Source organism: Haliaeetus albicilla, chromosome 12 (genome assembly GCF_947461875.1).
Source record: "Haliaeetus albicilla chromosome 12, bHalAlb1.1, whole genome shotgun sequence".
NCBI classification, from domain to species: Eukaryota; Metazoa; Chordata; class Aves; order Accipitriformes; family Accipitridae; genus Haliaeetus; species Haliaeetus albicilla.
The window spans coordinates 13,537,464-13,563,857 of record NC_091494.1 but is presented as its reverse complement, the minus strand read 5'-3'; the positions used below and the strand labels follow the sequence as shown (position 1 = coordinate 13,563,857).

The window sequence follows — 26,394 nt, the reverse complement described above, 5'->3', positions numbered from 1 at the left end:
TGGGTCATCATCATTTCACATTTTTCAATATAATTAAAAATAATCTAACGCTAGTTGTCACAGAAATGGTGTTTTGATTTTGATTTTTTTTTTTTTTTTTAAAGTTAGCCTTTAACAAGCTGTTGATTATAGAAAGCAGGAAATCTGATACGAGGTTGCTGAAGGCTAGTAGCTAGGCACGTAAGAAAAGAATGCATAGACCTTTCACTGCTTCAGACTCTGGAGTCTCTGACCAAAGCACTGATTTGATTTCATGACTGCTCTGTACAGATAGCTGACATTACTAAATGCTACTCCAGTATCAACTTGTTAAATTTGAACCCAGACTCAGCATATCAATATACTAGGCCAGACTAACTGGAGTCAAGAGAAATATTTTGGGAGTTGTTTATTTTTAAATGAGTCACAATACACCATGATAATTAACTGGACTATATAATTCAATGATTGCCATAGAATCTATTATATTTGTCACAAAGACTGTAGTAGTAAATACAATACTATTTATCTATTTTATTCCAGTGAATTGCTGAGCTGCTATAAAATCAACTATGGTTTTTGCTTGGTTTGGTAGGGGAAGCTTTTAAATTTTTTGATAACATGTTTTATAGGCTATTCAGGAATATAGAGGAATGCAGTAAAAACTGAATTTACATAAAGACTGAAAGGGCCATTTCAGGCCTGAAAGGCTCCTGTACCTGTTGTTACAGAAAGGAATCTAAACCAAGTATACTGCTATAAAACCTTTAGTGTCCAGTTTTCTGATGTCAGAGATCTTCTTAATTTGTAGTAGATATGGCACAAATGTAAATATTTGCAAATACATGAAAAGTACAAAATAACTACAACAATTTGGGATGCAGACTGTTTTTTTCAGTTTTTTATTTTTAAACTTGTCTCTCTCATCTTCTAGTCAGAAGATGAAATCTTAAGAATTCAGGAAGCTTAAAACATGCTGCTACATTAACACAGTAAAAATGCTCAACTAGCACTGAAGCATGCTATCAAGTGCTTTAAAAAGTTAAGTCTCCTCAGATATGTCAATCCACTGTAAACACCGCTCTTGAGAACTGAAACAAACTATTGTCAGTCCAGTGTCCTGTGAGGTTTTCTGGAATTGTCTGCTAACAATCTAATCCTGAACTTGGATTCTATCTAAATTGAATATATTAAGATTTACCCAGTATTAAAATATAAAATATCTTACATATCAACTGCCATTAAACACAGAGGCTAGCAGTGCAAGTTGACGAGAAATGTACTTGACGTGCATGACTCAACATGTTTTCCTTTTTACAATATACTTTTTAAAAATAACTAGATCCAGACTACTTAAAATATGTCACTTTCTGTTTGTGCTTATCGTGGAATTTACCATCAACTTTAGAGTTTGATTTTGGGATGAGGAATCACCAAACAACATGCATAGTGATTACCTGTGATCCACTGTGAGTTTTATAATGAAGCTTAAACATAGATCACAGTTTTACAAGAAGGAAAGTGCATTTTTCTTCAAACTCTTTTTAACCAAAAAGCAACACAAAACTCCAAAGAAGTCAGTAAGTATCGAATCATCAGGCACTACTCTAAGGGCAACAACAGACTGAAAATTACAGGTTAATACCTCCAAGTTAATGATATTACTAATTTAGAAAGGGACATTCATAACTATAGATCTTTGGCATAAAGCCTTTTGCTTAAACAAACATGTTAATTACATGGTAGCAGTGTCAATTCATAGAGAATGAAATCTTAAAACAATTTTGGTAAACTTTAATTGTTGCACTCTTATCTGCACTCACAATTAAAACTAATATGTAATATTTAGATCATTCAAGTCTTCACAATGTTATTTAAACAAGTCTTAAAAATCCACATTTCGTGTGGCTTATGCCTCACTAGCAATATAAACTGCCTTAAGAGTTAATAAGAGCAAACACACTTCTGCAGTTTAGTTGGACATGAGTTTCATTACCAAAATATATATTTAATATAAGCCTTCTAGAGCCAAGTACTATAATTTGAACAGCAATGTTGTTCACAGAGGTATTAAGTTACAGTGTACTGCTCAGGGTAAAGTAGTGGTTGGAAGGAAAAAAAAAAAAAAAACAGGAGAGGAAACTGAGAATTCCTGTGGTTCAGGGTGTATACAGAAACAAACGGTATTTACAGTTTCTCTGCTCAAATATTACTTATCCTTAATTCTACACACAGCAAACTGTTCTGTAAAATAAAGCCTATATGAAACAAACCTAAAAGATTCTACAGTAATCCACTCATTTTTACCAATTTTATATGCAAACAATTTTAGTAATTACTATTAATTTACTGAGAAGTTATGTACTTAAAACTACAAAACTTCATCTGAAGTTTAAATAATTCCCATGTCTAGATAACTAGACAAGAAAATCCCTTTGAGTTCATGTAAACAGGAAGTTATTGTTTATAAGATATTAAATATAGGTATTCACTGTAAGACCTATTCACCCGTGCTACTGTATGTACCATATTCTAAGAAACAAATCTAAAACCCAAATGTTACAGGCAATATAAAAATTAACTTCCTAATGGTGACAGTTTGACACCATTAGGAACTTCCAAAATCATGGTGTTTAAGTCTTGATTGTGAATGTTATTATTTTCCAGTTAAATTTCAGCTGTAAAATACTGTCAAATTTTTCTATAAACCAGAACACTCACCTTATGGGGCCTCCACAAAGAAGTGCTAGACATTTCCCTTTTAGAGGTTCCATATCTTTTCTTAACACCGGTTGGTTTTCCTTCATTCCCAGGTTTGAACTGTATGTGCAACTGAGACGTCCTTGCACTATGACACTTGTATTTAACGCTGGATAAACAGCAAGAAACTTTTTGACGTGATCCTTCCAACGAAACACTTCTTTGCAAAACATGGTGGGTTTTGCTTATCTGTGCATTTGGTCTTTCTAGTTCATTTATATTAATCTGACATTCTGAATCTATTTTTGAGGGTAGACATGCAGATGTGCTATGTGTCAGCTTTAAATGAGGGTATTTTGCACTGGAGTTCAGATTTAACTCTGGACTGCAACAGCCATTAACCATTTCACTGCTCGATGCAAATGCTCTTTGAGTGAGATGAACTGAAATACATGAGAAGCCATCAGACACTTCTTCACAAGTTGCCTGCTCAGAACTATTCAAAATCAGACTTTTGTGCTGTAATGATGTGTTCAAGCAAAGTGGTCGAATGTCTCTGACTTCGCCAGAAGAGCAAACTGTTTTAGACAGTCGAAGTCCATTGACTGCTGTTGAAAGGAAACCCTTGGAAATGGTTTGATCTTCTTTTTGTGCCAGCTCACTAGGAGAAATAATTAGTTTATGGGATGTTTGGTAGGCACCTCTATGTGGTAGTTGACCTGAGCTTACTGGAGAAGCTGGAGGAGTACTGGAAGGACTCCTAGGGAATATAACCAGTGATGAACAACGTCGCAGTGGAATTTTAGTCTTCTTCCTCACTGACAAAGCATCTTGGTCAAAAGCAGTATTACTTCTACACAGAGTTTCCTGAGATGAGTTGTTCCTATAGGGATTACATTTGTTTGCAGTGCTTCTATATGAAGAATCACCATGCACAACACTACTACAGAAAGTACCATCACTTGTCGAAAGAGTGCCACTACCACTGTCACTGACGACACTGTTACTGTATGAACCTCCATCACTTGTAGTACTTGCACATGATCCGTAGTCACTGCCAGCACTGCTGAACGATCCACTGTCACTGGCTGCAATACTGCTAAGACTACCATTGCACAGAGCACTATTGCTCAGAAGGCTATCATTAGATCGATGATCAACCACAATTCTAGCGCCACAATTTCCTTCATTACCAATACCAATGAATGAAGTGTCTTCACCAGTAGCTACAGCATCACCAGATCGAAAACATCCACTACACTTTCTAGACTGTAGGGAAATGTGCAGTGAGGTGCTCTTTTTTATTTGCAATGAAGAAATAGCTGCATTTTCCTCTTGATTAATTACTTGTTGCATTACAGGTGCATAAGCAACTTGTCTAGGAGTCAGTTTCATTTGTGTAACATTCGGTGCAGAATTCTGCGATTTTTTGAAGTACATACAATTGTTACTATCCAAAACATTTTCAGAGGTTTCCGATAAGGGATCTGTGTTGCTTCTTTGGGTAGCAAAATGCAATCTTAATCGTCGTGCCATTTGTTCTCATTTCCACGCATGTTAGCAAATGAAAACCACAAAGATCCTTCAGCAGAAAGGCTACAGGCAGCTGCACAGAACCTAGAGCTCGTACATCACAACAGTAAAAGTCCATAAAAGTTGCAGTCTTTGTCCTAATTTCTACAAGATACTAGTGTTAAAAAAAACAAAACAAAACAAAACAAAACAAACTGTACCTCTTGAAATAAGTCAGCCATTTGTTGAACTGCAGTTTCTGGATCGTCTTTGATTGCTTGCAGTCAGAAAGCATTCATTTACAAAGCACTTACATTCCAATGACCTCAGCTGCAACACACTGACAAACACTACTGACCTTGTTTCAATTATACCTTCTGTAATTTGCATAAATGAATACAATAATAAACTTCCAGTAATTCCAAGTTTAAAACGGCAACTCCTGCTGCAGCTGCACTAGCTGAGTCAATGTGTCCGTACTTTCCTCAGCAGCGTATGACTACTAATATTTTTACCCATAGGTTTAGAATTACAGGAAGTTGGTAGGAATGAAGTCCCATATAATTGAGTATCAAGTCGAGGATTGAATTTCCAAATAGTAACCATGCTAGCAAACTGCTGAGGTCTGAATTATGCATAAACCAGTGAAATAAGCCTCCTCCCCTTAAAAAAAAAAAAAAAAAAGGAAAAAAAAAATAAGTCTTTCTGCACTATTTAAATAAAACTTGAAAGAGATCTGGCATTATCTTGCAATCTACACGCTGTTAAGCAATCACACTTTCTGAAGATGTGCACACAGTAGAAACCTCTCCTGCCAATTAATTGTTTTCAGTGAGCTGCAACTGAATTAGAACCACAAAAAGTTATTCTGATTAATAACTTGGCATTTATTTTCAGCCTACCATGTTAACTTTTTATTTTATATTTTAACCTTTCCACCTTACAGCTGTCAAACGCAGAAAGAAACAAACTATTCTTACAAACTGAACTACCTCATCTTGTTCGCTGGAAGCCCACAATAAGCGGACATTCATTAGAGTTCAATATGGCATGCAAATATATGACCAGCAACACAAACTTTAGAACACTGAGCTAAGTGTGCTTGGTAATCGTATTTATGTCTGTGCATAATCACAGAAGAAAGCTATTCTGTGTAATTACATACAAACTGTCTCATACATTCATAGCTAATTACTAATTGTTTTTATTTTTTAAATAAAATGATCAGCATGTCAAAAAGTTAATACACTGTCAACTCTTACAAGAGTAATGGGATTGAGAATTCCTACAAAACGTTTCACTGGTTCATACCGTCTGAAAAGGTCCTTTGCTGGCACCTAGTGGGACTTTTGAAAGAAGACAATCTTGCATCTTGCTGTTAAGTGGGGTTTTTTGTTGTGTTTTGGTTTTGGTTTGGTTTTTGTTTTTTTGTTTGGTTTTTTGGTTTGGTTTTTTTTCAAACAAACATTTGGCTATGAATGTACTTTGGAATACAGAAGCCATATATGACGCAGTACTAAATGCTACCACACTAACATGAAATTACTTAGTGCTGCTGAAAAAGCGCAAACAGAAGAGAACACTAGGCCATTTATACTTTTATAGGTCATACTACTAGATTTTTTTTCTGCTCCATATTTATTTAACCTTTACTGTATTTTAAGCTAGAAGGCAGTAAAATTAACATTTATACCTCCTTCCCAAAAAAGAGCCAAGAATCAAATTCACAGTACCCTGTTTGCAAGCAACAAATTTGTTTTCTAATTATACTCTGGGGCTTACTTAACCTCTGTTACCTGAATTCCATGATTAGAATGCAGCAATAAATGAATACTAGCTTATTCATAAAAAGCCAACAAATACAATAGTTAATTTATTTCGTTATGCTTTACCAACTGGACTTCTTCTAATGTTATATGTTGGAGGGGGACTGGGATGGGGAGAGAAGAGGAAAAAAAAATACCATAAAAGATTCTTTTGGTCACAGTTTCAAAAAGTTACATATGAACTTCAAGCAATATATTAAAAACAAACAAACAAAAACAACAAAAACCCCCACCCCTAAGATAAGTGAGTGAAGAGTAAAAAAATCCATTTCTTAAAGCTCCTTTTCTCTCCAACAACAAATTTATTAGTAGTACAGTTTGTAACATGTTAGTGTTGTACACAACAAATTGCAACCACTGCTTTTAGTAAAAGAAAGCAACACTTTCCCCCCCAACAGATGATCTGAAATGTTTTTCAATTTTACTAAAGAATTCCCTATGAAAAATTATAAGCTGACATAATTTGGTAACTTAGGCTTAAGAGCTAAGTGAAATTTCTCAGCATGTTTCTCTTCCTTAGCTATAACTGTTTAGGTATAGCCAGCCAACTACTGCTTCCTTAGTCAACATAAAATGGTTTTTAAAATGCAAAATTCTATCTTGCTGAATTAGAGTGGACATAAATTAAAATTAATAATGTTTTAAAAGTACCAATAGCTCCATTCAAATCTTAACACCACTGACTTCTTCAGTATCAATAACAGATTTTGGCACTTCATTTGAAATACACATAATTTTGACAAGTTATTGTAAGATGGAAAGAGATAGCAAAAAGTCATCTAGTCTCTTCACTGGTCCATCTCATAAGTAGTCTCACTGTCCTTCTTGACAGATTTTTCTAATGTGTTTTTAAAGACAACCATAATCGAGGACTCCACAAACTGCTCAAGCCCTTTATTCTACTAATGGTTTGCAACAAGTCAGCAGAACAAACTAGATTTAATGTTCCCTTACCAAATCCAAGACAGGCAATCTTTGAAGTTTTAAAGCTATTACAGAATGATTTTAAAACTCCAATTGTTGGCAATATAATCAATGCAGCAGGACTTTGCAGAAAAGTTTTGAGCCCGGTTTTCAAGAACACAAAATTTCTTAAAAACGAAAAGGAGAGGTTTCAGACTTCAATTTATCCCCAAAAGTTACAGGGAATAAAAGCAATTGGGATAAATTTTTATAAAGAGGAAATTATCCATAGTAAGGATGGTCACAAATGTAAAACAATTTCAGTTTTATCAGCTTGCTCACATCTAGAGTTTAAACAGTCATCCAACAGATAGAAGAAAGAAAGGCTGATTAACTCTGAAGCCCAGTAAAATAGTGGAAGATAAAACACCGTCCGATCATAGCTGCATATCCTAGTAAAAGAGTGCAAGGCACCATGATTTCTGACATGTGAAGATGAATTAACAGAAGCGGGGGAGCTTGTCAGCGCTAAACAACAATCACAGCTAAGGCAACAATTTCATTTATTTAAAACAGCTCAAGACATCTGGGATAGAAACTTAGCGTGGGAGACAGCCTTTTCCATTCACCGAATGAGGAGATGGAAAAGATGAAAAATAATGGTGTTATTGTAGAACTATACAGTGACTTATGAGGTCATGATGCTTTGATCTCTAAATATAATCATACATTGGAAAAAAAGCACCATTTCCAAGTTGATGCCAATACAATGTTTTATTGGTTCCTCTCCCATAAGCAAACAGGTCAACTTATCTACTCTAGATTAGCAAAAGAATGCTAAAGAATTCTCTTGGTGGAAACCACAAAGAAAGCATTGGCCTTCCCTCCCAAAAATCAGGAATCTGACTTTCTAATCATGCTTCCTGCCTTCCAGGGGGTGGCAGTAATGTTCCAAAGGCTAATGGACAAAGTACTTTGACCTCAGGAAAAATACACTGTAGCCCATAACATCATGTTGACATGAACATCCGATCATCCTGAAAAATCATGTTTAACCTGCCATATAAACCACAAATGCTGGTGATTCCCTTTAAAATTGCTTTTCAAAAAATAAAAGACACACCATATTTGAAATACTTGGGACAGGTAATACCACCAGTCAAGAAGTAAATGGGTTTGGGACTGTGTAATGCCTCTAACCAAGAAACAACCCTCTTCTTTCTTAAATCTCATTATTCCAGACAGTTTGTACTTATATTTATATACATTTTCACTCTTCCCAACTTTAGCAGAACAGCACCTCCATAAAAGACGCAATGGATTACTGAAAATATGCAGAAAGCATTAGGAGAAAATAGTAAGTTTTTCATAGCCAACACACTATTCAAGCACAAAGAGCTCCTTTATAACAGCTGTCAGAATGAAACTGTGTTTGCAGTACAAACTAAAGAGCACTCAATCCCTCCTATTAGTTTCGAACTATTGCAGAAGGAAAAGATATATATTCTGGTGATAAGGAATGTCTGTGAAGTGGCCCTAGGATGCAAGTGTCATGATTGTACTGCTACCAGCCTTACTCATTTACAATAAAACATACAGACAGAAAGATTGGTAAACAGACATCTTCACACATAAAATGAGAGCACGGTCAGAGGAGGAGTTGTGATTTCACTGAGAAAATAAATGCACAAGCTATCTGTATCTTACTTGCCATTCAGAGAGTGACAACTATCTACGAGATCACAATCCACCATCCACTTGTTAAGCTTTCCAAAGAAAATGCACACATACTTTCTTTCACGCTACTCCTCACACACTGAAGAAGCTTCTCACACTGTATACAGATATCTACATTGTCAATACTACTTTGTTTGTGGGAAAAATAAATATTCAGTGCAGAGCTTTCAATATCAAAGAATTTGGCCATATCATTTGAAAAGCATTATAAAAGAACGATGCTTTTATGAGTTAAAGCACATTAGAAGTTAAGAATAATATAACTGCTTCAGAGCACCACAAAGTGTGGTAATGTCAGATAAGTAAACGAATCGGGTCTGCCTTTAGTTTTAGGTTTCATTATAGAAGTTAAGGTTGTTTGGTGTGGTTTTTTTATCCATGTTAAATCCAGACAAACTTACTTTCATTCAAGTCTTTGCACTTGAATGAATAACATTGCAATATTAACACAAAAGGACCTACCAAACGGTTTTCATCAAATACTTCAAAAAGGAGTCTGTGTTTCTGAGGATTAACCTACGAAAAAGAAATACATTAATAGTTAAAATATATCCTGAATTCCAGCATTTGACTTCAGCAAAATCTCTATGTTTATGCAGGAGGAAAGAAATACATAAGACCTGAATTAAACAGCAAATCTACACCTTGCCACCATTTCACTATGCAACGCATTTCTATCAGAATCCATGAGCCAAGACTGGTGCTATCCCAAACTGTTTTTAAATCCATGTTCATGTTTTCAACATTCATGGAATAAAGAAAATAACATCAAGACTGAAAATTTAACTCTGGCACAGATAGAAATGTTAACAAATGTATTTCTAAGGAAAGCAGTTTGTGAGCCTTTTCGAACATTAATTATAGACATATTTCTGATTTTAAGCTGAAGTACTGAGAAAACATTTTTCCTAATGTGTTAATACAATATCCAACATAGGTAATAAGGCTGTAAAAACACTTACTCTAAATAAGAGTTCTTCGTTCCACTTTGGGTTTAAGGACTATATGTGGGGGGAGGAAAAGAGGTAAAAAAAAAAAAAGACAGACAGCATTGGTTATAGTGACAATTCTATATTGGGGTCTTTTTTGATGTTTTAGGTCTGTTTTATCCCACATAACAATCCACTTATGAAGACAGTACAAAATCTTTAACCTTGCTATTGCAGGTAAACAGTGTAAGACTCCTATGACTTTTAATACAGTGCAGAACGGAGACAATTTATGCAAGTATTCTCAGATTTTGGTTAATGCCATGGATGCAGAGAAGGGCTCGTTATACAGTCCAAATCAGTTAATATATGGCATGTCTTCAGTAATAATCACTGCCTTTTCCTCAGTCCACTATCCACATTGCTTAAATGCAAACATACATTAATCCTGAAATTATGAACTCCTAGCAAATGCCAAATCTCTCAACAACATAATCTAGACAGACCAGGCACAGGTGGGCCAAGCAATACCACCTGTTCACCTAAATACATCTTTCAATTGTGGCTATTTTTAAAAATACTAGAGATACTTTGAACTCTCATCATAGCTAAACTAACAATTATCAACGTGAAGGGAAAATGTGTGAGTGATCTCATAACATAAATCACAGCCACTATCTGAAAAGAATGATTTGGAAGAGTACTTTCCCTCTCATGTACACAATTTTTTATTTTTAGTTGATCTAACATAAGTTACCAGTACCAAGACCAACTTTTTCCTGCTGGTATTCTAGAGAAACGGGTAGTACCATGATTCAGGTGAACTGTCCAATTTGATGTTGAAACACAACAAATTGTGTTTGTTTCAAACATAGCAAAAATAAAAGCTGTACTCTTGCAAGAAGAGAGTAAAAAAGCTGTACTCTTGCAAGAAGAGAGTAAAAAAGCTGTACTCTTGCAAGAAGAGAGTAAAAAAAGTTGCACAGCAAGAGAGATTCTTATATCATTAAAGATCTCAGAAAACCAGAACAATCCAGCATTTCCATGAATTATGCAGTTTTGAATCAGTTTTCACCTTGTATTCCTTAGTGTTTCTCTACCTTTCACCAGTATTATTGAAAAGAAAATACCAAAATAATGCCATGAACAGAGAAACAGAGTAGGTCAGGGAACATTCCTTTCCCCATGTCCATTCACTCAAGTGACATACTAATTCTCGTATTTCTGTAGTATTAACCTTTTCTCTAGAGTCTGATCAAAAAAACCCAAACAAAACCACCACACCCACAAAGGTAAGATGGCTAACCTTTTTAATAGTTTTTGTCTGAACACTGGTAAGGATTCCATTCACTGGATCATACACTGTCACTTTCACATATGGATCACTGGGAAGGGGAAATAAAAAGATAAGCATGCTGCTATAGATCCTTTATTGTCAACATTACTAGCAGTTGAGTTTTAAATGGCTTAAATTAATAGAAGCTATGAAACTAGCAGTTAAAATTACTTTATGAACACCATACACACTTGTACTTACAATCATTTTCTAAATAGTTTTAGAGAGAAAACTAAACATTGTTACTGACGATGACCATACTAGCTATGCCATTTTATATTCCATATATTACTAAAGTTTGATTCTCTCTCCTCTTTCACAGTTCTTATTTAATGAGAACAGATTTCATAAATCCTCAAGAAGACATGCATGAAAAACATAAGCTGTGATTGAAAGAGCTTGAATTATTGAATCTCTTGTTTTAACAATTTAAAACACCTGGAATGTGAGGTACTCCCTTGAATATGCAATATTTTTACTAAACATTCTATCAGTTTCACAGAGTTTGAGTTTAACCTGAATTTTTCGGTTAATGAAGGTGTCCTAATATGGTTGCTTAAAATGGCCTACCGCCTCAGATTTTTTTTCTTCTTCCTGTGGTACAATAAACAGCAGATTATATGAATATCTACTTTTCATAGAATCAAGGCATTCAACTGCTCAAACAGACTAGTAACAAAAGGTGACCAAGACTGTCTGCCATACAGCAAAAGAGCATATGGTTTTTACATATTTAAGTTATGATGAGAAAAGCTGCCCTATTTTTGTCTGAAGTAAAAAAATTGCATGTGAAAAAAAAAAATGAAGAGAGACTGTCTGGCTTTAAGGAAAATATGAGTATCACAAGAGAAATTTTTCTAATGCTAAACTGATGTCACACCTAACAATTTTGCTAGTGCTAAAATAACAGCATTCCCATACATATGCCAAAGCAGCTGACAGCAGAACTAGTACTAAACACATCAGTACTTCTCTAGACCCTCTGTACATGGGCCAGAAGAAAAAGTAGCTTTAGTACAACCTGCATGCTGCCACTTGCCAATTCTGTAAGATCCTACAAAGCATTTCAAAAGTCTGATTTTTCCCGTGGTAAATGTTAAACCACTTTGGTTGTTTCTTCCCTTATAGGGATTGTTAACTTTTATATTTGTACATACCCAGAGCCTGCAGCCACTGACATGGGTTTACCACATCTATAGAATTGGTGGATGCTGCTCCTCTGCATGTAATTTGAGTTGAAATAGTCTTGTTGCTACCAGCGTTTAGTGTTGTGTTCATTCCAAGTCTTTAAAGCACAGATGAGACAATTTTGATTATAACTGAACTCTTGTTATTTTAGCTGCAGTCTATCTGAAGCAAAATACATACATGTATCTATCCTCCATGGCAGAACTATTTTACCACGCAGAGAATTAAACCTTCCCACACATTGTTTTGCCAATGTGTAAGATCTCTCCAAGTGACTCTTGGGCAAGAAAACAGATATCTTCATGTTTATATAGTCTCCGATTATTTTATAATGTTACCAGTTAAAACAGTTCTGATTTTTTGGACAGAGGCACAGCACGATTTACTAAGATCAAAACAGCTGTGGAAAAAAAAAATAAAGAAGCAGCTGCCCCTTAATACATTAACAACATATATTCTTACCTGGCTCCTAAGATATCCTTCTTGGCCAGGCCAATTCCAGCTATAACCTTCACCCTGACAATACGTGTGTTCTCCTAAAATGCAAAATAACATATTCAAGATGCATTCATATTTTTCGGATCTATTTTTGATTTATAAAGCTACAAGCAATTATTGGCATAATTTTGAATTTACACTGAAAACTATAGACTAAGTAATGCAGTTACTTTGTCCTATAGAAACAGCTCTAAGTTTCAATAGCAAATTTATTCTACCTTTACCCCTTTTAAAGTCTTATCACCATCGTATCCACATATGACAGTAGACACAGAATCCAAAAAACTGGGTAAGTCAATACAGTAGAGTTTGGGGTTTTTTAAAGTTCATTTTATTTTGTTTCTCAGCATTCTAAAGGAGTGGGATATTGTTTTGAGTTAGGGTGCTTAATCCCACAGGACAGGATTGTTAACCTAGCATACAACTGCTCCTGCCAGCCTTCTTTCCCAAATTCCAAATTGTTCCAGCAGTAGCAGTCACCATTTTCCCCCAGTGAGCCTTGCAATACACTTGTATCAGATTGGATGCACTGCATGTACACACATGAAGATCTTCTCCTAGGGCAATGGTAAGGGCAAGCTGCTATTGCCACAATTCAAAGAGCCCAGTGACTTCTACTGCTCCCAACTGCTCACTTGAAGGCAAGCATCTGGGAGCAGTTTCCATGAGCAGTTCCCCTGTTTCTCAGCAGGCAATTCTTAGCCATCTTTTCTACAGAGTAAGCAAGGACCTTTGTGAGAACATGCTCTGAACAGCATAACAATTTTTGGTGCACATGGGCATGATCTGTTAGGATGCAAGCAATGGGTTGCCTTTTACATCTCACTAGCCATTCAAGCAAGTTCCATTAAACACTGACAAATGCGTATGAACTGAGCAAGTTTTCACTTAATGGTATCTCCGCATTCAGAGGGTGGGAAGTAGATTCTGACCATAAATTTATTTCCAGGGGGGAATGAAAAGGGTATCAAAATTATCAGAACAGGTTAATAAAGCAGTAAAGAACTCTGAAAAAGGGCAAGAGTAAAGAATTCTTGCATGTTTTTATTTTACAGCACAGAGAAGCCATGCTCAAAATATTGGGATTTCTGAAATGACCTGTCAGCAGGGTATGAGATTTTTGAAAGCCAAAAAACTATTTCAGTTACACGTTATTCAAATTACAGCTTCACAGGAGTGACATAAGTGATTGCACTCCTCCTGTTAATTAATACAGCTGTGCAGAGTCTTACATGGCTCATCTGATAAGCTAGTGAATTCAAGAGGGGAAAAAAAATCCCAACAGCTGTGACCATGTCAGAAGAAGAAGACAAATGAGCACTGTTTCTCTGGAAAGCAAAAAGATTTGCAAATGAAGAACTGTTTGTAGGCAATGGCTAGTCAGAGACACTTGTGAGGAAAGCTGATCCAACCTAGGTGGTTAAGGAGTTAAACAGATACCAAGAGCAATGGGTGAAGCACCAGATGTTGTCCCTGGGGCCTTCTTGAATTCCACATATGATTGAAAGTGCCTTCAAAAGGAGACTTGTAGGAACACTCAGAAAGTTTGCTTTATCATTGGTCTCCTATATAACCACAGGGCTGGACTCCCTAACCAATACCAATTGGAGGCATTCGAAAAGCTAATGGAGAGAATTGAATGCTAATCCTGAAGCAGAGACTACTGGCTAACAAGGTAAAACTAAAAACAAACCACTAAACAAATAGAAAATTTAAAAAAAAAAAAAGTAAGCAAGTTTCTCCCACCCTCTATTGTTAGAGATGATTGCCAGGGAACTTATATGAACATCTACATATCCACTTACTGACGAAAGTGTCAATCGGCCAAGACAATTCCAGCCAAATCACAAGTCTATCTTTCACCTTCACCTCAAAGAAAATTGTCTCCTACTAGGAAATCTAATAGTTCAGAAAAGAAGGACCTAACAACCAACCTCAACCAGCACTGACCACTAGTAGGTGTCCTAAGCCTTCAAAATTCTTAGTCATGATCAGGCTTTAAGGCACAGGACATTACCAATATGTTTTATGACAGTGTGGTCGCAACAGACAGCAATAGAACTGACCAGATTTATGAAAAAGTAAGTACAAAACTACGTTGGCATCAAATTAAGAAAAGCCATTTGTTAATATTTTTATATATCACAAATATCCTAAAATGTCCACCCTTGTCTTACATTCCAAAACAGCGTCCAATTTATCTTCTATCAATTACTCAGCTTCAGTGACATTCAACATGAGAGTTTTGGAGACTACTCAAGTTGGAGTACCACATGTGCATTTCTGCTCTCACTGAGCGCTTCTGCACTTGACTCAGTGCACCACTACCCTCTCCCAACAAGAGGAGGGTCCTCAGTCACAGCCCATGGGATCCAACTTACAGAATCCAGCTTGAGAAACAATCTCACCATCTCCTTCTCAGAAAAAGACCAAGAGCAGATGTTGGCGTAGGATACTTTTTCTTGCATCTGCGTTTAGTTCCTTAGTCCACAACCTTTTCTCAGTTACTCAAGCATGAGAAAAATAAAGATAATTAGATGCTTTTGGGCCCAGGCATCTCAGTCAGGCTTAACAGGGCATTAACATAGTCCACATGGGGGAGATCCCAGAAATAGGATCCACACTCCTCAGATTTTAAAGTTGGCTTAATCACGCAGTTTGTTTACTGGTATCATAATAGAGATCTGAATTTATCTGAATGCTATTTTACAGAAAGACAAGTTGCTTTGTACATGACCTCAGGAAACTAGAAGCCGCAAACCTGAGGCTGGCACGCTGAAGGTTGATTTAAACATGCCTTGCTGAAAGAGAGAGTATTATTTGTTTGGGATCAGTGCCAAAATAGGATAGCTACAGGATTTTAGTTATCCCAGCAGAACAACTAAGCAAGCTGACATCTGCTTATGAACTGCCATATAGAAATATCCTTCTAGATTAACAAAAACATTTTAAAAAAATAATCTGCATTGTTCACAACAATCTTCCCCACGGACCTCTTTTTTCGCTTTCACTTTTTCCACTAACTGCTCTCATCCCCCAAAAACCCACCACACACATTTTTGTGTATTTATTAAACTGTCAGGTGATACTGAAGGGTCCACTTCTTTTTCCAAGCTATAAAGACTAGAACATTCAGCAAAAAAACCCACGCTAACACACTAGGGCAATACTTAATCATGAGAGATTAGGTTCCCCATTCTCTGGTCAGACTAGTGTGCAAGGCAGATCAGATGAAATTCAGACAGCTCGATTCAAATGCAGTCAGAATTGCCTTACGCTGGAAGGATCCATTATGCTACCACCCCACACATCCTGAAGAGGCAGAGAGGCCTGCTGACAGGATACCGGTCTGTGCTGTGACCATATGACCTTTTCTCCCCACTCACTGATGACAGGCAGAATTGCTAAGGAACGGCTGCTACAGCTCACAAAAGCCCAAAACACACTGATCTCAGAAAGCAATGAACAGCCGAAGAGTTCCAGGACTGTTTGAAGTTAATTGCATGCAGTGAAAAATTAGGCAATGCAAGCTCTGCACCGAGACAAAGCATCAGATACTTGATTCTGGCATCCAGAGGGAACAGGTCCAAAACCAAAATTTCACAGTTTCAAAGGCAATTTTGAACCTTTTCTTCTTCATTCACCTTGCTGAGAGATCCTTATTTGCTGCCTTCGTAGCCACACATACAAGAAATGGTGGATCAGTAACTGCTTCTGTAGATCCATAGGCAGCTGCACTTTAGATTGTTTTCATGGTCCAAGAAACACACAGGCTGCAACCTGTACTTATATTGTCTGTAAACTCTTCCAAGCTCGCCTTGCTACTCTTTTCCACCACTGTGGTGCTTGCAGTGGTTCTGGTGGCATAGGAAGGCATAGGCACCTAGTCAGTAACCAGGAACACACCATTTATGTCTAGTAGCACTGCAGCTTGCCTAGGAAACTGCTCTCAGACCAATTTATCTCCCCAATAGCCTCTTCCTGGCCATAAATGCCTACCCATGCTTTTGCAGTTCTGACGGTAACTTGAAGGGGTCAGTCTGAATTTTTTTCTGTCTGTACAGCTGAAGACAGGCACATTAGGAGTCTTATAGGTTTAATGCCCTGGTACCCAGCTGCTCTATAACACAGACATGCACTTCTGAGAGACATACACACACGACAGCCCATTAAAGGAAGCAGCTCCGGACACAGAGTTGTACAGGGGTTGTTTGTATAGATGGAGCAAGGACTGCCAGCCACTTTGGAGGCTGGAGGGGAAAGGAAAAAAAAAAAGGGGGAACACAATAATGGCACACAACACACCATCATATAGAAAACACAAGCAGATCATTTCACCATTAAAACTGTGAACTGTTAAGCTGTTCCCTCTGAGAATACAAGTACCCCAATACAAATCAGGTAAAAACAGTGTGGGAAAAGAAGTATTTGTTAAACTACTGAATCTGTCAAGGAGTGGCTGCATACAAATGAAGTCCAAATGACACTGAGTGTTTGTATCAGTTAGTCTGGTCCTAACAAATTCAAGGATAAATTATTTTTAGGGGTTATATAATATTTTTAAAAGCTGAGGGGTGGGGTACATGGGGGGGATAAGGCTACCACATATTACAGAGATTGAACTGTCCAAAAATTCTTGGTCCTATTAAGTCAGACAAAACATCCTTTACAGAGCTAAATCAATAAGTTAGTTATCTTATTATGAACTTCCAGGTTTTATCATTATTCTATTGTTAGTTGTATTAGTATATTCCAAAGTACATGTTCAAGATTAACTAGTCAAAATACCTGGGTCTGCTAACACATGCCATTTTCACAATCTCTAACAATGAATCTGTTTACTAACAGATAATATGTAACAAGATGATGAAATAGAAGGTCTCCAAGCTGATATGTAGACAGACAATCAATAACTTAAAGCTTTAAAGGCAATGCCTGCCAGCCTGTGATACTTTGAACTGACCGTAACACAGAAATCCTTTTTATGTATGCTTATTAAAATAGTTTTAAAATGCGTTCTCTACTCAGCAAAGCAAGAGTCAAACTAATAAAGTGACCACTTCCAGAAGTGGATAGTGTTTCATTTCCACAAAAGTCACTATGAATCTACCTAGATTCAATGAATATATATTAAGGCAAGAAGTTCTTGAACTGTTCATTTTGGGCAAGAAAACAGCATTTGGAAAGAAATTTCAAGCTTTTAAGGAGTTTAAACTTGCTCACAACTTTATCAGAATAGAATGTTCTTGCCTGGGTTACAGCTGTTTATAGTCAATGACTATAAAGGACTGTCCATTCTCACCCCCATCCTTCCCAAATTCACACAGTAGGAAAATAATGCTAATGACAACTGGGAGAGAGACTTCTGCTTTAGTGGTGGAAGTCCAAGACAGAGCAGAAGACAGAAGGAAAGGCACATGCAGAAAGAAAGGGTAAGAAAGAAAGAAAGCACAAATTAAGAAATGGTGACATGGTGATGACTATAGTACAAAACACTGAACTAACCAGAGAAAAATGATCAAGTGTGAGCCTTGTCTGAGTCCCCAAAGGTAGACGTCAGTCTGTGAGTGTGCACACATGCGTGTCTACATATCCACGTGTGTGCATGCAGTCAGAGTGCGTTGCCAGTTCCACAGACTGTAGATGATAAAATATTTCCTACACAAACTAAATGTGGTAAGATTCTATAATGTTACACCAGCAAGACACATTTACCTTTGCCAGTCATTCATGTCTGCAACATCCAATAATTCAACTATGAACATACTGCACTACTAACTGTTCTCCTTCACTTGAACCATAAGACAAAACACATAACATGCTATTATCTAATTCAGTGGCTATAAAGGCACTCTCTGATATTAGTGTAAACACTTCAAGTCCAAACAATTTTACAGGAGTTTTCAGCAAGTTGCAATCCATTTCTCAGGTTGAACAATGATTCCTGATACATCCCAAAGCTCCAGCACGTGACTGATTGGAGCCACGCTCAGATAAACAACTACCATACAGAAAAAGCAGTTTGACATGTAAGATATAAAATTCAGATAAATTAAAATAATTGTATGGCAAAAGAAGAGACAGGTTTTTAATTCGGAGAAGGGTTCTTCAAAGTACATATTTGATTAGTATTGAAAAATTAATTTTATTGGCTTTCCTATTTTAGGCTTTGGTTCAAGTTTTGATTTTGCTTTTTTAATATACTTCTACAGAAAAGATTCATACCGGATGCAAGGAAACACCAAAACCAAGATGGTTAATCTAATATAAAACACAAAATGGTAGTATCTGCTGGACTACTAGACAGCTTTTTTTTGAGGAAGCCAATATAAAAATGTCTGAGTAGTCTAACAGTGAGCACACTTCATAGTAAACAACTGCTCCAGGCAATAACATCCTGTTATTCTTTTGTTCCAGCTAGATAGGTCAAGAATCAACTACCACTAAATCAAGCCAAGAAAAAGAGCATCGAAGGGCATTACAATGATAAAATAGTACAGCAGCATCACCTTTTAAGATTCTGGTAATATCGGGAATTATCTGTTAAGGCTTTCTTAAGCTTCATACCACATCTGCATATAATGCAAAGATAAAAAGAGAACAGAAAATTCAGATTTGGGTATGTGCCAATAAGGCAAGTTGAAATAAAGGTACCCATAGTTTGGAAGTTCAACACTGAAACCAGTAAATAGCCTGGTCCAGTGAAAGAGCATAAAAAGGAAGGAATGTGCAACAGGCTGAATGTGTTCTACATCCCATGTAGAGCGATCCCTCCCATCCCATGTACTGAGGTCCAGAAAGTCAGTAGAGGGGAAGAAAAAAAAAAAAAAAAAAAAAAAGAGAGATTATCATCAACTATTATAGAGTGTTCTGCAGAGCAGATCTACACAGACTGCTGACGTCATTAAGGAACAGCTATAAACAACAAGATGAGTTAGGACACTTGCATACGTAGAAGTGCACTAAAGCCAAGATCCCGTTAAAGAATAAGTACTAGCATAAGAGATACACACCATGAATGTATCGTTTCTTTTATAGCATGCTTCTCAAATCTGTGAGACATCTTACTCAAGGTACCCAGCTTTACCCTACTAGTAGCTTGTATTTCAAGCACAAATTGTCGATTAAAGACAGACATCGTCACATAAAAGGCTCTGAAGCCTAGGAGCAGCTTGGAAACAATGCTGGAAGATTATTACAGCTAAAGTGACTATGTATTCCAGTTGAATAGACAGCTTCTTGCATCTGCCAATTTTAGTAGATGACACTGCTGTGTTTCTATAAGTTAAAAAAACCCATACCTTACCAAGTTTCCTAGTCTGTATCTCCCATCCAAGAGCACTTCACTTATTTCAAACTGCATTAAGTTTGGGTTTTGTTTTGTTTTTTTTACCTTGAGATCCTTAGTGAACAATAAAAGTTATGTTTGAGTGTTTCGCAACAAAACCATTGTTCCTTAATGGAGCAATAAGCAGTCTTTTCACCTCAAAGAAACCTTTCAGAGTCTGCATGATTAAGGATTTGGCTCTTCTATTACCTATGCTGAGGTTAGCATAGAATGTTTTCCCTTAAGCGGTCCAGAAGATCTTGACATTTTTCACCTGTCTAACATTAAAAACAACATGTAAGAACAAACCTTCCTCATATATTATAGAGAAAGAGGTACTAAGAATTTTAAATAAAATTCTTTAGATCTTAAACAAAAAACTCCAACACGTAATTGTAAGATCAGGATGGCTAAGAGCACTTATATATGCTATACTCAGCTTGAGCAATTCCAGCAGGAGACAGATACAAAGTTGACAGCATGAGGAATAGGCCCAATGAAGTTACCGTTAAAAACTTACCATCTCATTTGAAAGAAAGCATTTCCCACAAATGGTGAGCCTTAGCTGAAGGAAAATAGTTCCTGCAATATTCAGACCTTGCAAGTGAGACATATATGTTCGGTGACCTCTAAAGGATAGTAAGTTTTGTTTGCGTCACCAGGTCATTTCACCAGGAGGTGGAAAGTGCGAAGGAGACTTTGCCATCTTGACCATTCCGTCACAACCCAGAGAGCACCCTCTTCCCCCTCTATGGCAACCAACAGAGCCAAACCATTTTTCTTTGAAGAAATTCCCGCAAAGCAAGTTTTAGATTCAGGAAGATTCCTATTATAGAACTACATTAATCAAATCTTGTAAACATAATGAAAGTCATTAACTTCAACCTGCCAGTTACAGTCCAGTCTTACTAACTCGCTAAAAGAACTTAAACGTTAATTGTACCATATAAGCATTTTGTGTTCATAAATAAGGAAGTCTCAACCTTCAAGATGGCTATTGCTACAAATTGTATTTAACACCTCCGTTCGATTGCAAAATAAGGAAAAGATTCAAGAAGACAACAGTCCACTAATGGAATTACCAGTTTGTCAACAGAATTTTACTTTAAAAAAAAAAAAATCCAAAACAAAAAACCAACAACAACCAAACCACTTTTCAACATGTGCAACCCAATATTCACAACAGTCAGTCAGTGTTTGTTAGTTCAGTGTGAAAGAAAGGCTTTAAAAAACAAAACAAAACAAACCCAGGTACATAAAGTAACTTCTTGAAACCATCAGATCTACACAAATTATACTGCTGTTAAAAAAAAAACCAACAGAAAAACAAACGATCAAACCCAAAACAAAAACAAAAAACCTGCCAAAACCCCAGACCAACAAGCATCACCATTTCTACAAGCATCTAAACTATTCCAGATATACTGGATTCCAGATCATGCCTTGCAATGGGAAAGTCCTTCACAGCCTAGAATAAATTCAGAGCATTTCTGAAGCACAGAGGCATGCGTGTCTGTTTTTTTCTATGAGTGCGCCATGTAAGAACAGAGTCAAATAGAGCAGACATCTGGTACAGAGGTGCTGGGGAGGCCATAGGGTTTGAAAAGGAACAGAAGCACTGGGCTGCCTCAAGCTCAAGCACAACAAATGAGCCAAACAAAATTGCTGTTTTCATCAGAAGCAATCCAGAGGAAGACTAGCCCATGCCAGTCTCCAAAGTAACATCTGAAATATTTCTCATCAGCATCATCTCAAAAATACAGCAATGTGAGAAGGGTTGTGGGGGGTAAGGTATGTAGAAGCAGAGAAGACAAACCATGTATCCAAGATATTCAGTTCACCAGCAGCAAGCTAAATAACCATTAACAACCTACTCCAGTAGTACATCCTAAAGGAATATAAAAATATATCTAAGGCTTTCCAGAATAAAATACCATATGCTTATGAGAAATCTTATGTGACCTGCAGAAAACAAGAACAGTTGCTCTACATAGGACAGCTCTCAAGTGACTGAGAAACCTGAAATGGCAAATGCATGCAAGTGGGAGTATATTTTTGCCTGTGAGAAGTTCCCGTTACTAGTTTGCTCCCTGAAACAGATCAAACATAACAGACACAATGGATCAAAAAAGCTACCTAACTATCATGTTATTTAGGCAATATAAAAAAAAAAAATAAGAAAAATAAGAAAGTCCTTAATTCAGGTTGGGAGTGTAAGAAATCTAACATACAGAAATTTTTAAATTAAACAGGCTATGAAATACAAGTATATAGCCAAGCAGCATCACTTTATTAAACGCCATTCCAAAGCCCTACAGTGCAAGCAGATATTTTAACAGAAAACAGAAATAAATACATTGTCATTCTGGACAGTTCTTTAACAATTACATTTTTAACCCAGCAAACCACTGAAAAATGTAATTCCTTCTGTAACCAAAGAAATAACAGAGCATTAGCTGAGATATCAATGATTCTTCCTTCAGTCTTTGAAAGATCATTCCACAATTACTGTTAGAAAATGCTGTATTTAGTATTGCAGTCAATTGTCACAAAAACACAGTAAATGGAAGTGAATAGCTCAGTGTCGGAAAATGCTTGGTCAAAGTGTTTAACCAACAGAAATGCAAGTCTTAGCAACCTGAAAGTTTTGTATTAGAAAGTCCCTCGGCCAAATACCCTGTACCTATGGACACCCCACCTCAACAAGCACATTTAAGAGCACCAGCAAAGTTACCACTGCTATGACAAAGAAAAGCAGCAGCAGTCATGTCAGTCTGTTCCTGCAGATCTGAACCAACACTTGCAACCATATGCAAAGGCAGACGTATCCTGAGTATGCAAGAACAGGCACAGTTACCCACTTCACAGGTCAAGACAAAGTCTGCAGCAGTTAATGCTCCCAACCTGAGGCAACCTGAGGCAAAGAGCACTGCGAGACAAAGTCTGACCTGGAGGTGGGAAGTATACATTAAGGTATTTCTTTCCTCTTTACAAAAAGTTAGAGAGAGGATAAAAAGTAATTTTTAAAAATATTATTAGATCTCTTTATTTTTCTACATTGAGATTGGCTGCAGCAAGGTGTATAATCTGTTCATTTGCCTTTTTTCTATACACTATCCTGCAACGTAAAGTAATTCACAATAAAAAAAGAATTCAGAAATGTGATCAGCATTCCGTTTTAAGTCTAATATCATTCTTAGATTATAATAATTTTAGCACGTTATTGCATATTCATCCCATTAGAACTTTTGATGATAGGATCATAAACTATTTCTTTCTAAGAGACAGACACCTTACTAAGTAAACAAAATTGGTATTGCTCACAAACTACTATTTTGTATTTTCTCCTGTCTTCATTTTTCAGCATGTGACCCTAGACCTTATTTTCCACACACTGCCAAAACCCTGCTCTGAATACAGAATTATTAGTTTTCCCCATTGACTTTTCTAGTGCTCATTATTTCAACATGCAACTAAGTCATAAGAGTCCTGTGGGTGACAAAAGGATACTATATCCATTCTGCAGAAGAAAAACTGAACCAGAGAAATTAAGGACAACTTCATTTGCTACAATCAGGCACTGAAATTCAAATACCTAAATACAGCATATACAATAACCCACTGTATACACAATAACCTCAGCTACAGCGTCCTTTTCACCCCAGCTTCTTCATCATTTTGTGTCAGCAACATCATATTAGCCATCTATTAAGTCCAAGTGACTAATACACCATTAATCAAGAAATCTGGAATAAATGCATAACTTGGGGGGTGAGGAAGAGGGGGAGGGAAAATCCACACTCTAATACTGCATTCAACTGCCGCAACAATTAGACCAACTTCTCCTCACCCTCCTTCATTATTTTACTTACCATTTATTTATAATTATTATATTTATCATATAATGGTGCGCAATAGCTGCAACAAGTAAAGAGGTTTTGCGGATAACACCACTTTCTTTTTTACCAGACAGTTTTGATTCATACTCCAAGCAAATCCATTTTGCAGAATGGGTCACAGAGCAACCCTGGGGAAGCAGCAGTGTGCAGACATAAACTATGAAAAGCCTGCAAAACAAGGGGAGGCTTTTACAGAAAACTCCTTGATGCTACTTTCAATACAATTTGGGTTTCTGACTTTGTGTTTTTGTAGTGATTGGGTGTATTCAATCCTCCAGATTTAAAATCTGGGAAGACAAAAAAGGACAACTTCGAGAGTCAGAATTCTAGTTTCCATTCTAGTACCCTAGGCAAAAGCAGCTGGCAGCAGTTTTCCTATAACCATAAGATCATTTGTTTTGTCATTTGTGCATGCAGAATCACACATGAAAACTACGAAGACGACTAAGCAAGTTCTTTACATGTGAAACAATAAGCACCAACTGAATATCAAAGTGTCTGATCATAAACAAACTACATTTTTCACATTTGCAACTTGAAAAAGTTTGGCTAAGCTTTTGAATTACAAAACCAGTTGGATCCAATAGATTTGTTACATCTTCATATTTTCTCTCCCTTCCCCCAGCTCCTCCAAAGAAACACATTCATAAGGATGGAGAGATGAGAATCGTTCAATTTTGACCAGATTTCAAAATACCTTCCCCACAGCAAGGGAAGCTAGAGAAACAACTAAAATGACCAAAGTTTAATAAAATAGAGAACCTGAGGCATGGAATGTTTTAGTCCAACTAGACAGCCTCAAAAAGTTACTAGCAACTGCAGATAGGATCTTGCAATGGGAAGCACTATGCAACCCTTGCAGCATGCTGTGCTAATTTTCTATTAGAACTCCTATGCAATTCAAATATTAAGATGAAGGAAAAAAAAAAAAGAAATCATTTGAAAGCTTTATAGTTACTTCTCCAGCAGTAAAGGAAAACTTGAGAAAGAGAACCATGCTAACAGACTAGGAATAATATTTAATAGTTTTGATAAAGTGAATTCCTGCTAATGATGCAACAAGTGTGCACTGACACAGAGATCATCACTGCCGGGACACAAAAATTGCCGATCAAAGACAGCCTTGGTTAAATATCCTGCTGGCTCAAAGACAACATTACTGACTTCAGACAGATCACCAAAGAGCTTTCGGATGGATACAGCTTTTAGTCTTCCTGTACCTGCAATAAAAAAAAAAGTGACCTTCTTTCTTCTTGATAAAGTTAACTGTTCCATCAACATTCTGGCCTATGCACAAGCCACCGTTACGATGCAAAAGCCCACCCCGCACATCTACCACTTCAGCACAGTAACAGGTACATCAGTATCAGCCACCTTCCAAAGATCCACGTGCTCAGGAACTACGACCTGATGACAGAAGTCGCTGTAGAAGTCACTTTCAGTTACCCACGAGTTTATTGCAAAAAACACCTGAACGCACCCCCGATTTCATGCTCTCGCTAACGGCAATGCAGAGAAAAGCACCGTCGCTCAGGCCCCAAACTACCTTTTGCATCGTTTTAATCCACGCACCGCCTCAGCGGTTCAAATGCTGTCTGTGACAAAGCCTGAAACAAAGACTTTATTCTTCAGCACCGGGGGAGGGAGCGGGGGGGAGAAGAAATCCCGCTTCACCCATCTAGCTCCGTCACGAGGATGTTGCCCAACGCGCACGAATTTCTCCGTCTATAGGGGGAGGCTCGTACAGCTTTCAAAAAGCAGCCTAGAGACAGGAATGCCGGTGCTAGGAGACACGGCAGCCGCCAGCTTACGGCCCTCCCCGCGGCCGGCCGAGGCTGGCGGGACGGCTCGGCTGCCGGGACGGAGGGGAGCTGGCAGGGGGCCGCCGGCGCCGCGCTCCCCAACTCCCAGGCGGGCCCGCCGAGGCCCCCACCCCACCCCACCTCACCTCGCCTCAGCCCTGTTCCCCCACCCGGCCGCCACGCCAGACCGCTACGGGCCCGCAGGAAACCCCCGCCCTGAGGAGAAAACCGCCCGGCCTGGCCCGGCCCGGCCCCGCGGGGAAGCCGCCGCCGCCCGCCCTCCGCGGAGAAAGGAAGCGGGAAGCGCGGAGCGGAGGCGGGGAGGAAGAGAGCGGTCGCAGGCCTCACCTCCTCGCCCGGCAGCCCGAACACCTCAACAGGAGAAGCCGCCATGGCCGAACAGCGCGCGCTCCCCGCAGCCCCGCCGCCGTGTTTACCCGCCGCCGCCGCCGCCCCGCCGCGCGGCCCGCTGCCGCCCCGCCCACGGCCCCGCCCACAGCCCGCCGCGCGAGCGAGCGAGCGAGCGAGGGAGGGAGCGGCGGCCGCCCCCCAGCACGGCGAGCGCGAGCGCGCGCCCCCCGCCTCTCTCCGGCCCCCCGCCTCGCTCGATTGGCGCAGAAGCCCGCGCCACCGCCCACCCGGGAGGTGACCGCGCCTCCCGATTGGCTCTCGCTCCGCGCCCCGCCTGGAGACACGCGCCGCGCGGGCAGCCCGAGGGGGCGCGCGGCCCCAGGCGCGGGGCCGGGCCCGCCTCCCGC

The 26,394-nt window shown here is 38.3% G+C and overlaps 1 protein-coding gene across 7 annotated transcripts in view; it reads right to left on the bottom strand.

Annotated features, from left to right (window-relative positions):
• Positions 1 to 26,102, bottom strand: part of NEDD4 (NEDD4 E3 ubiquitin protein ligase) — a 64,258-nt gene extending 38,156 nt beyond the window's left edge. For 2 of the 7 annotated variants that reach the window (XM_069798167.1, XM_069798168.1), the window contains exon 1: positions 2,701 to 4,302. In XM_069798167.1, coding sequence (XP_069654268.1) covers positions 2,701 to 4,215 — 1,515 coding nt within the window. In that variant the 5' untranslated portion in view covers positions 4,216 to 4,302. Of the gene's footprint in view, positions 1 to 2,700; positions 4,303 to 4,412; positions 5,276 to 9,119; positions 9,174 to 9,619; positions 9,659 to 10,892; positions 10,972 to 12,572; positions 12,647 to 25,984 lie in introns of those variants that run through there. The other 5 variants (XM_069798169.1, XM_069798171.1, XM_069798174.1 and 2 more) reach the window with 5 other exon arrangements.
• Between the last annotated feature and the right edge of the window lie 292 nt (positions 26,103 to 26,394).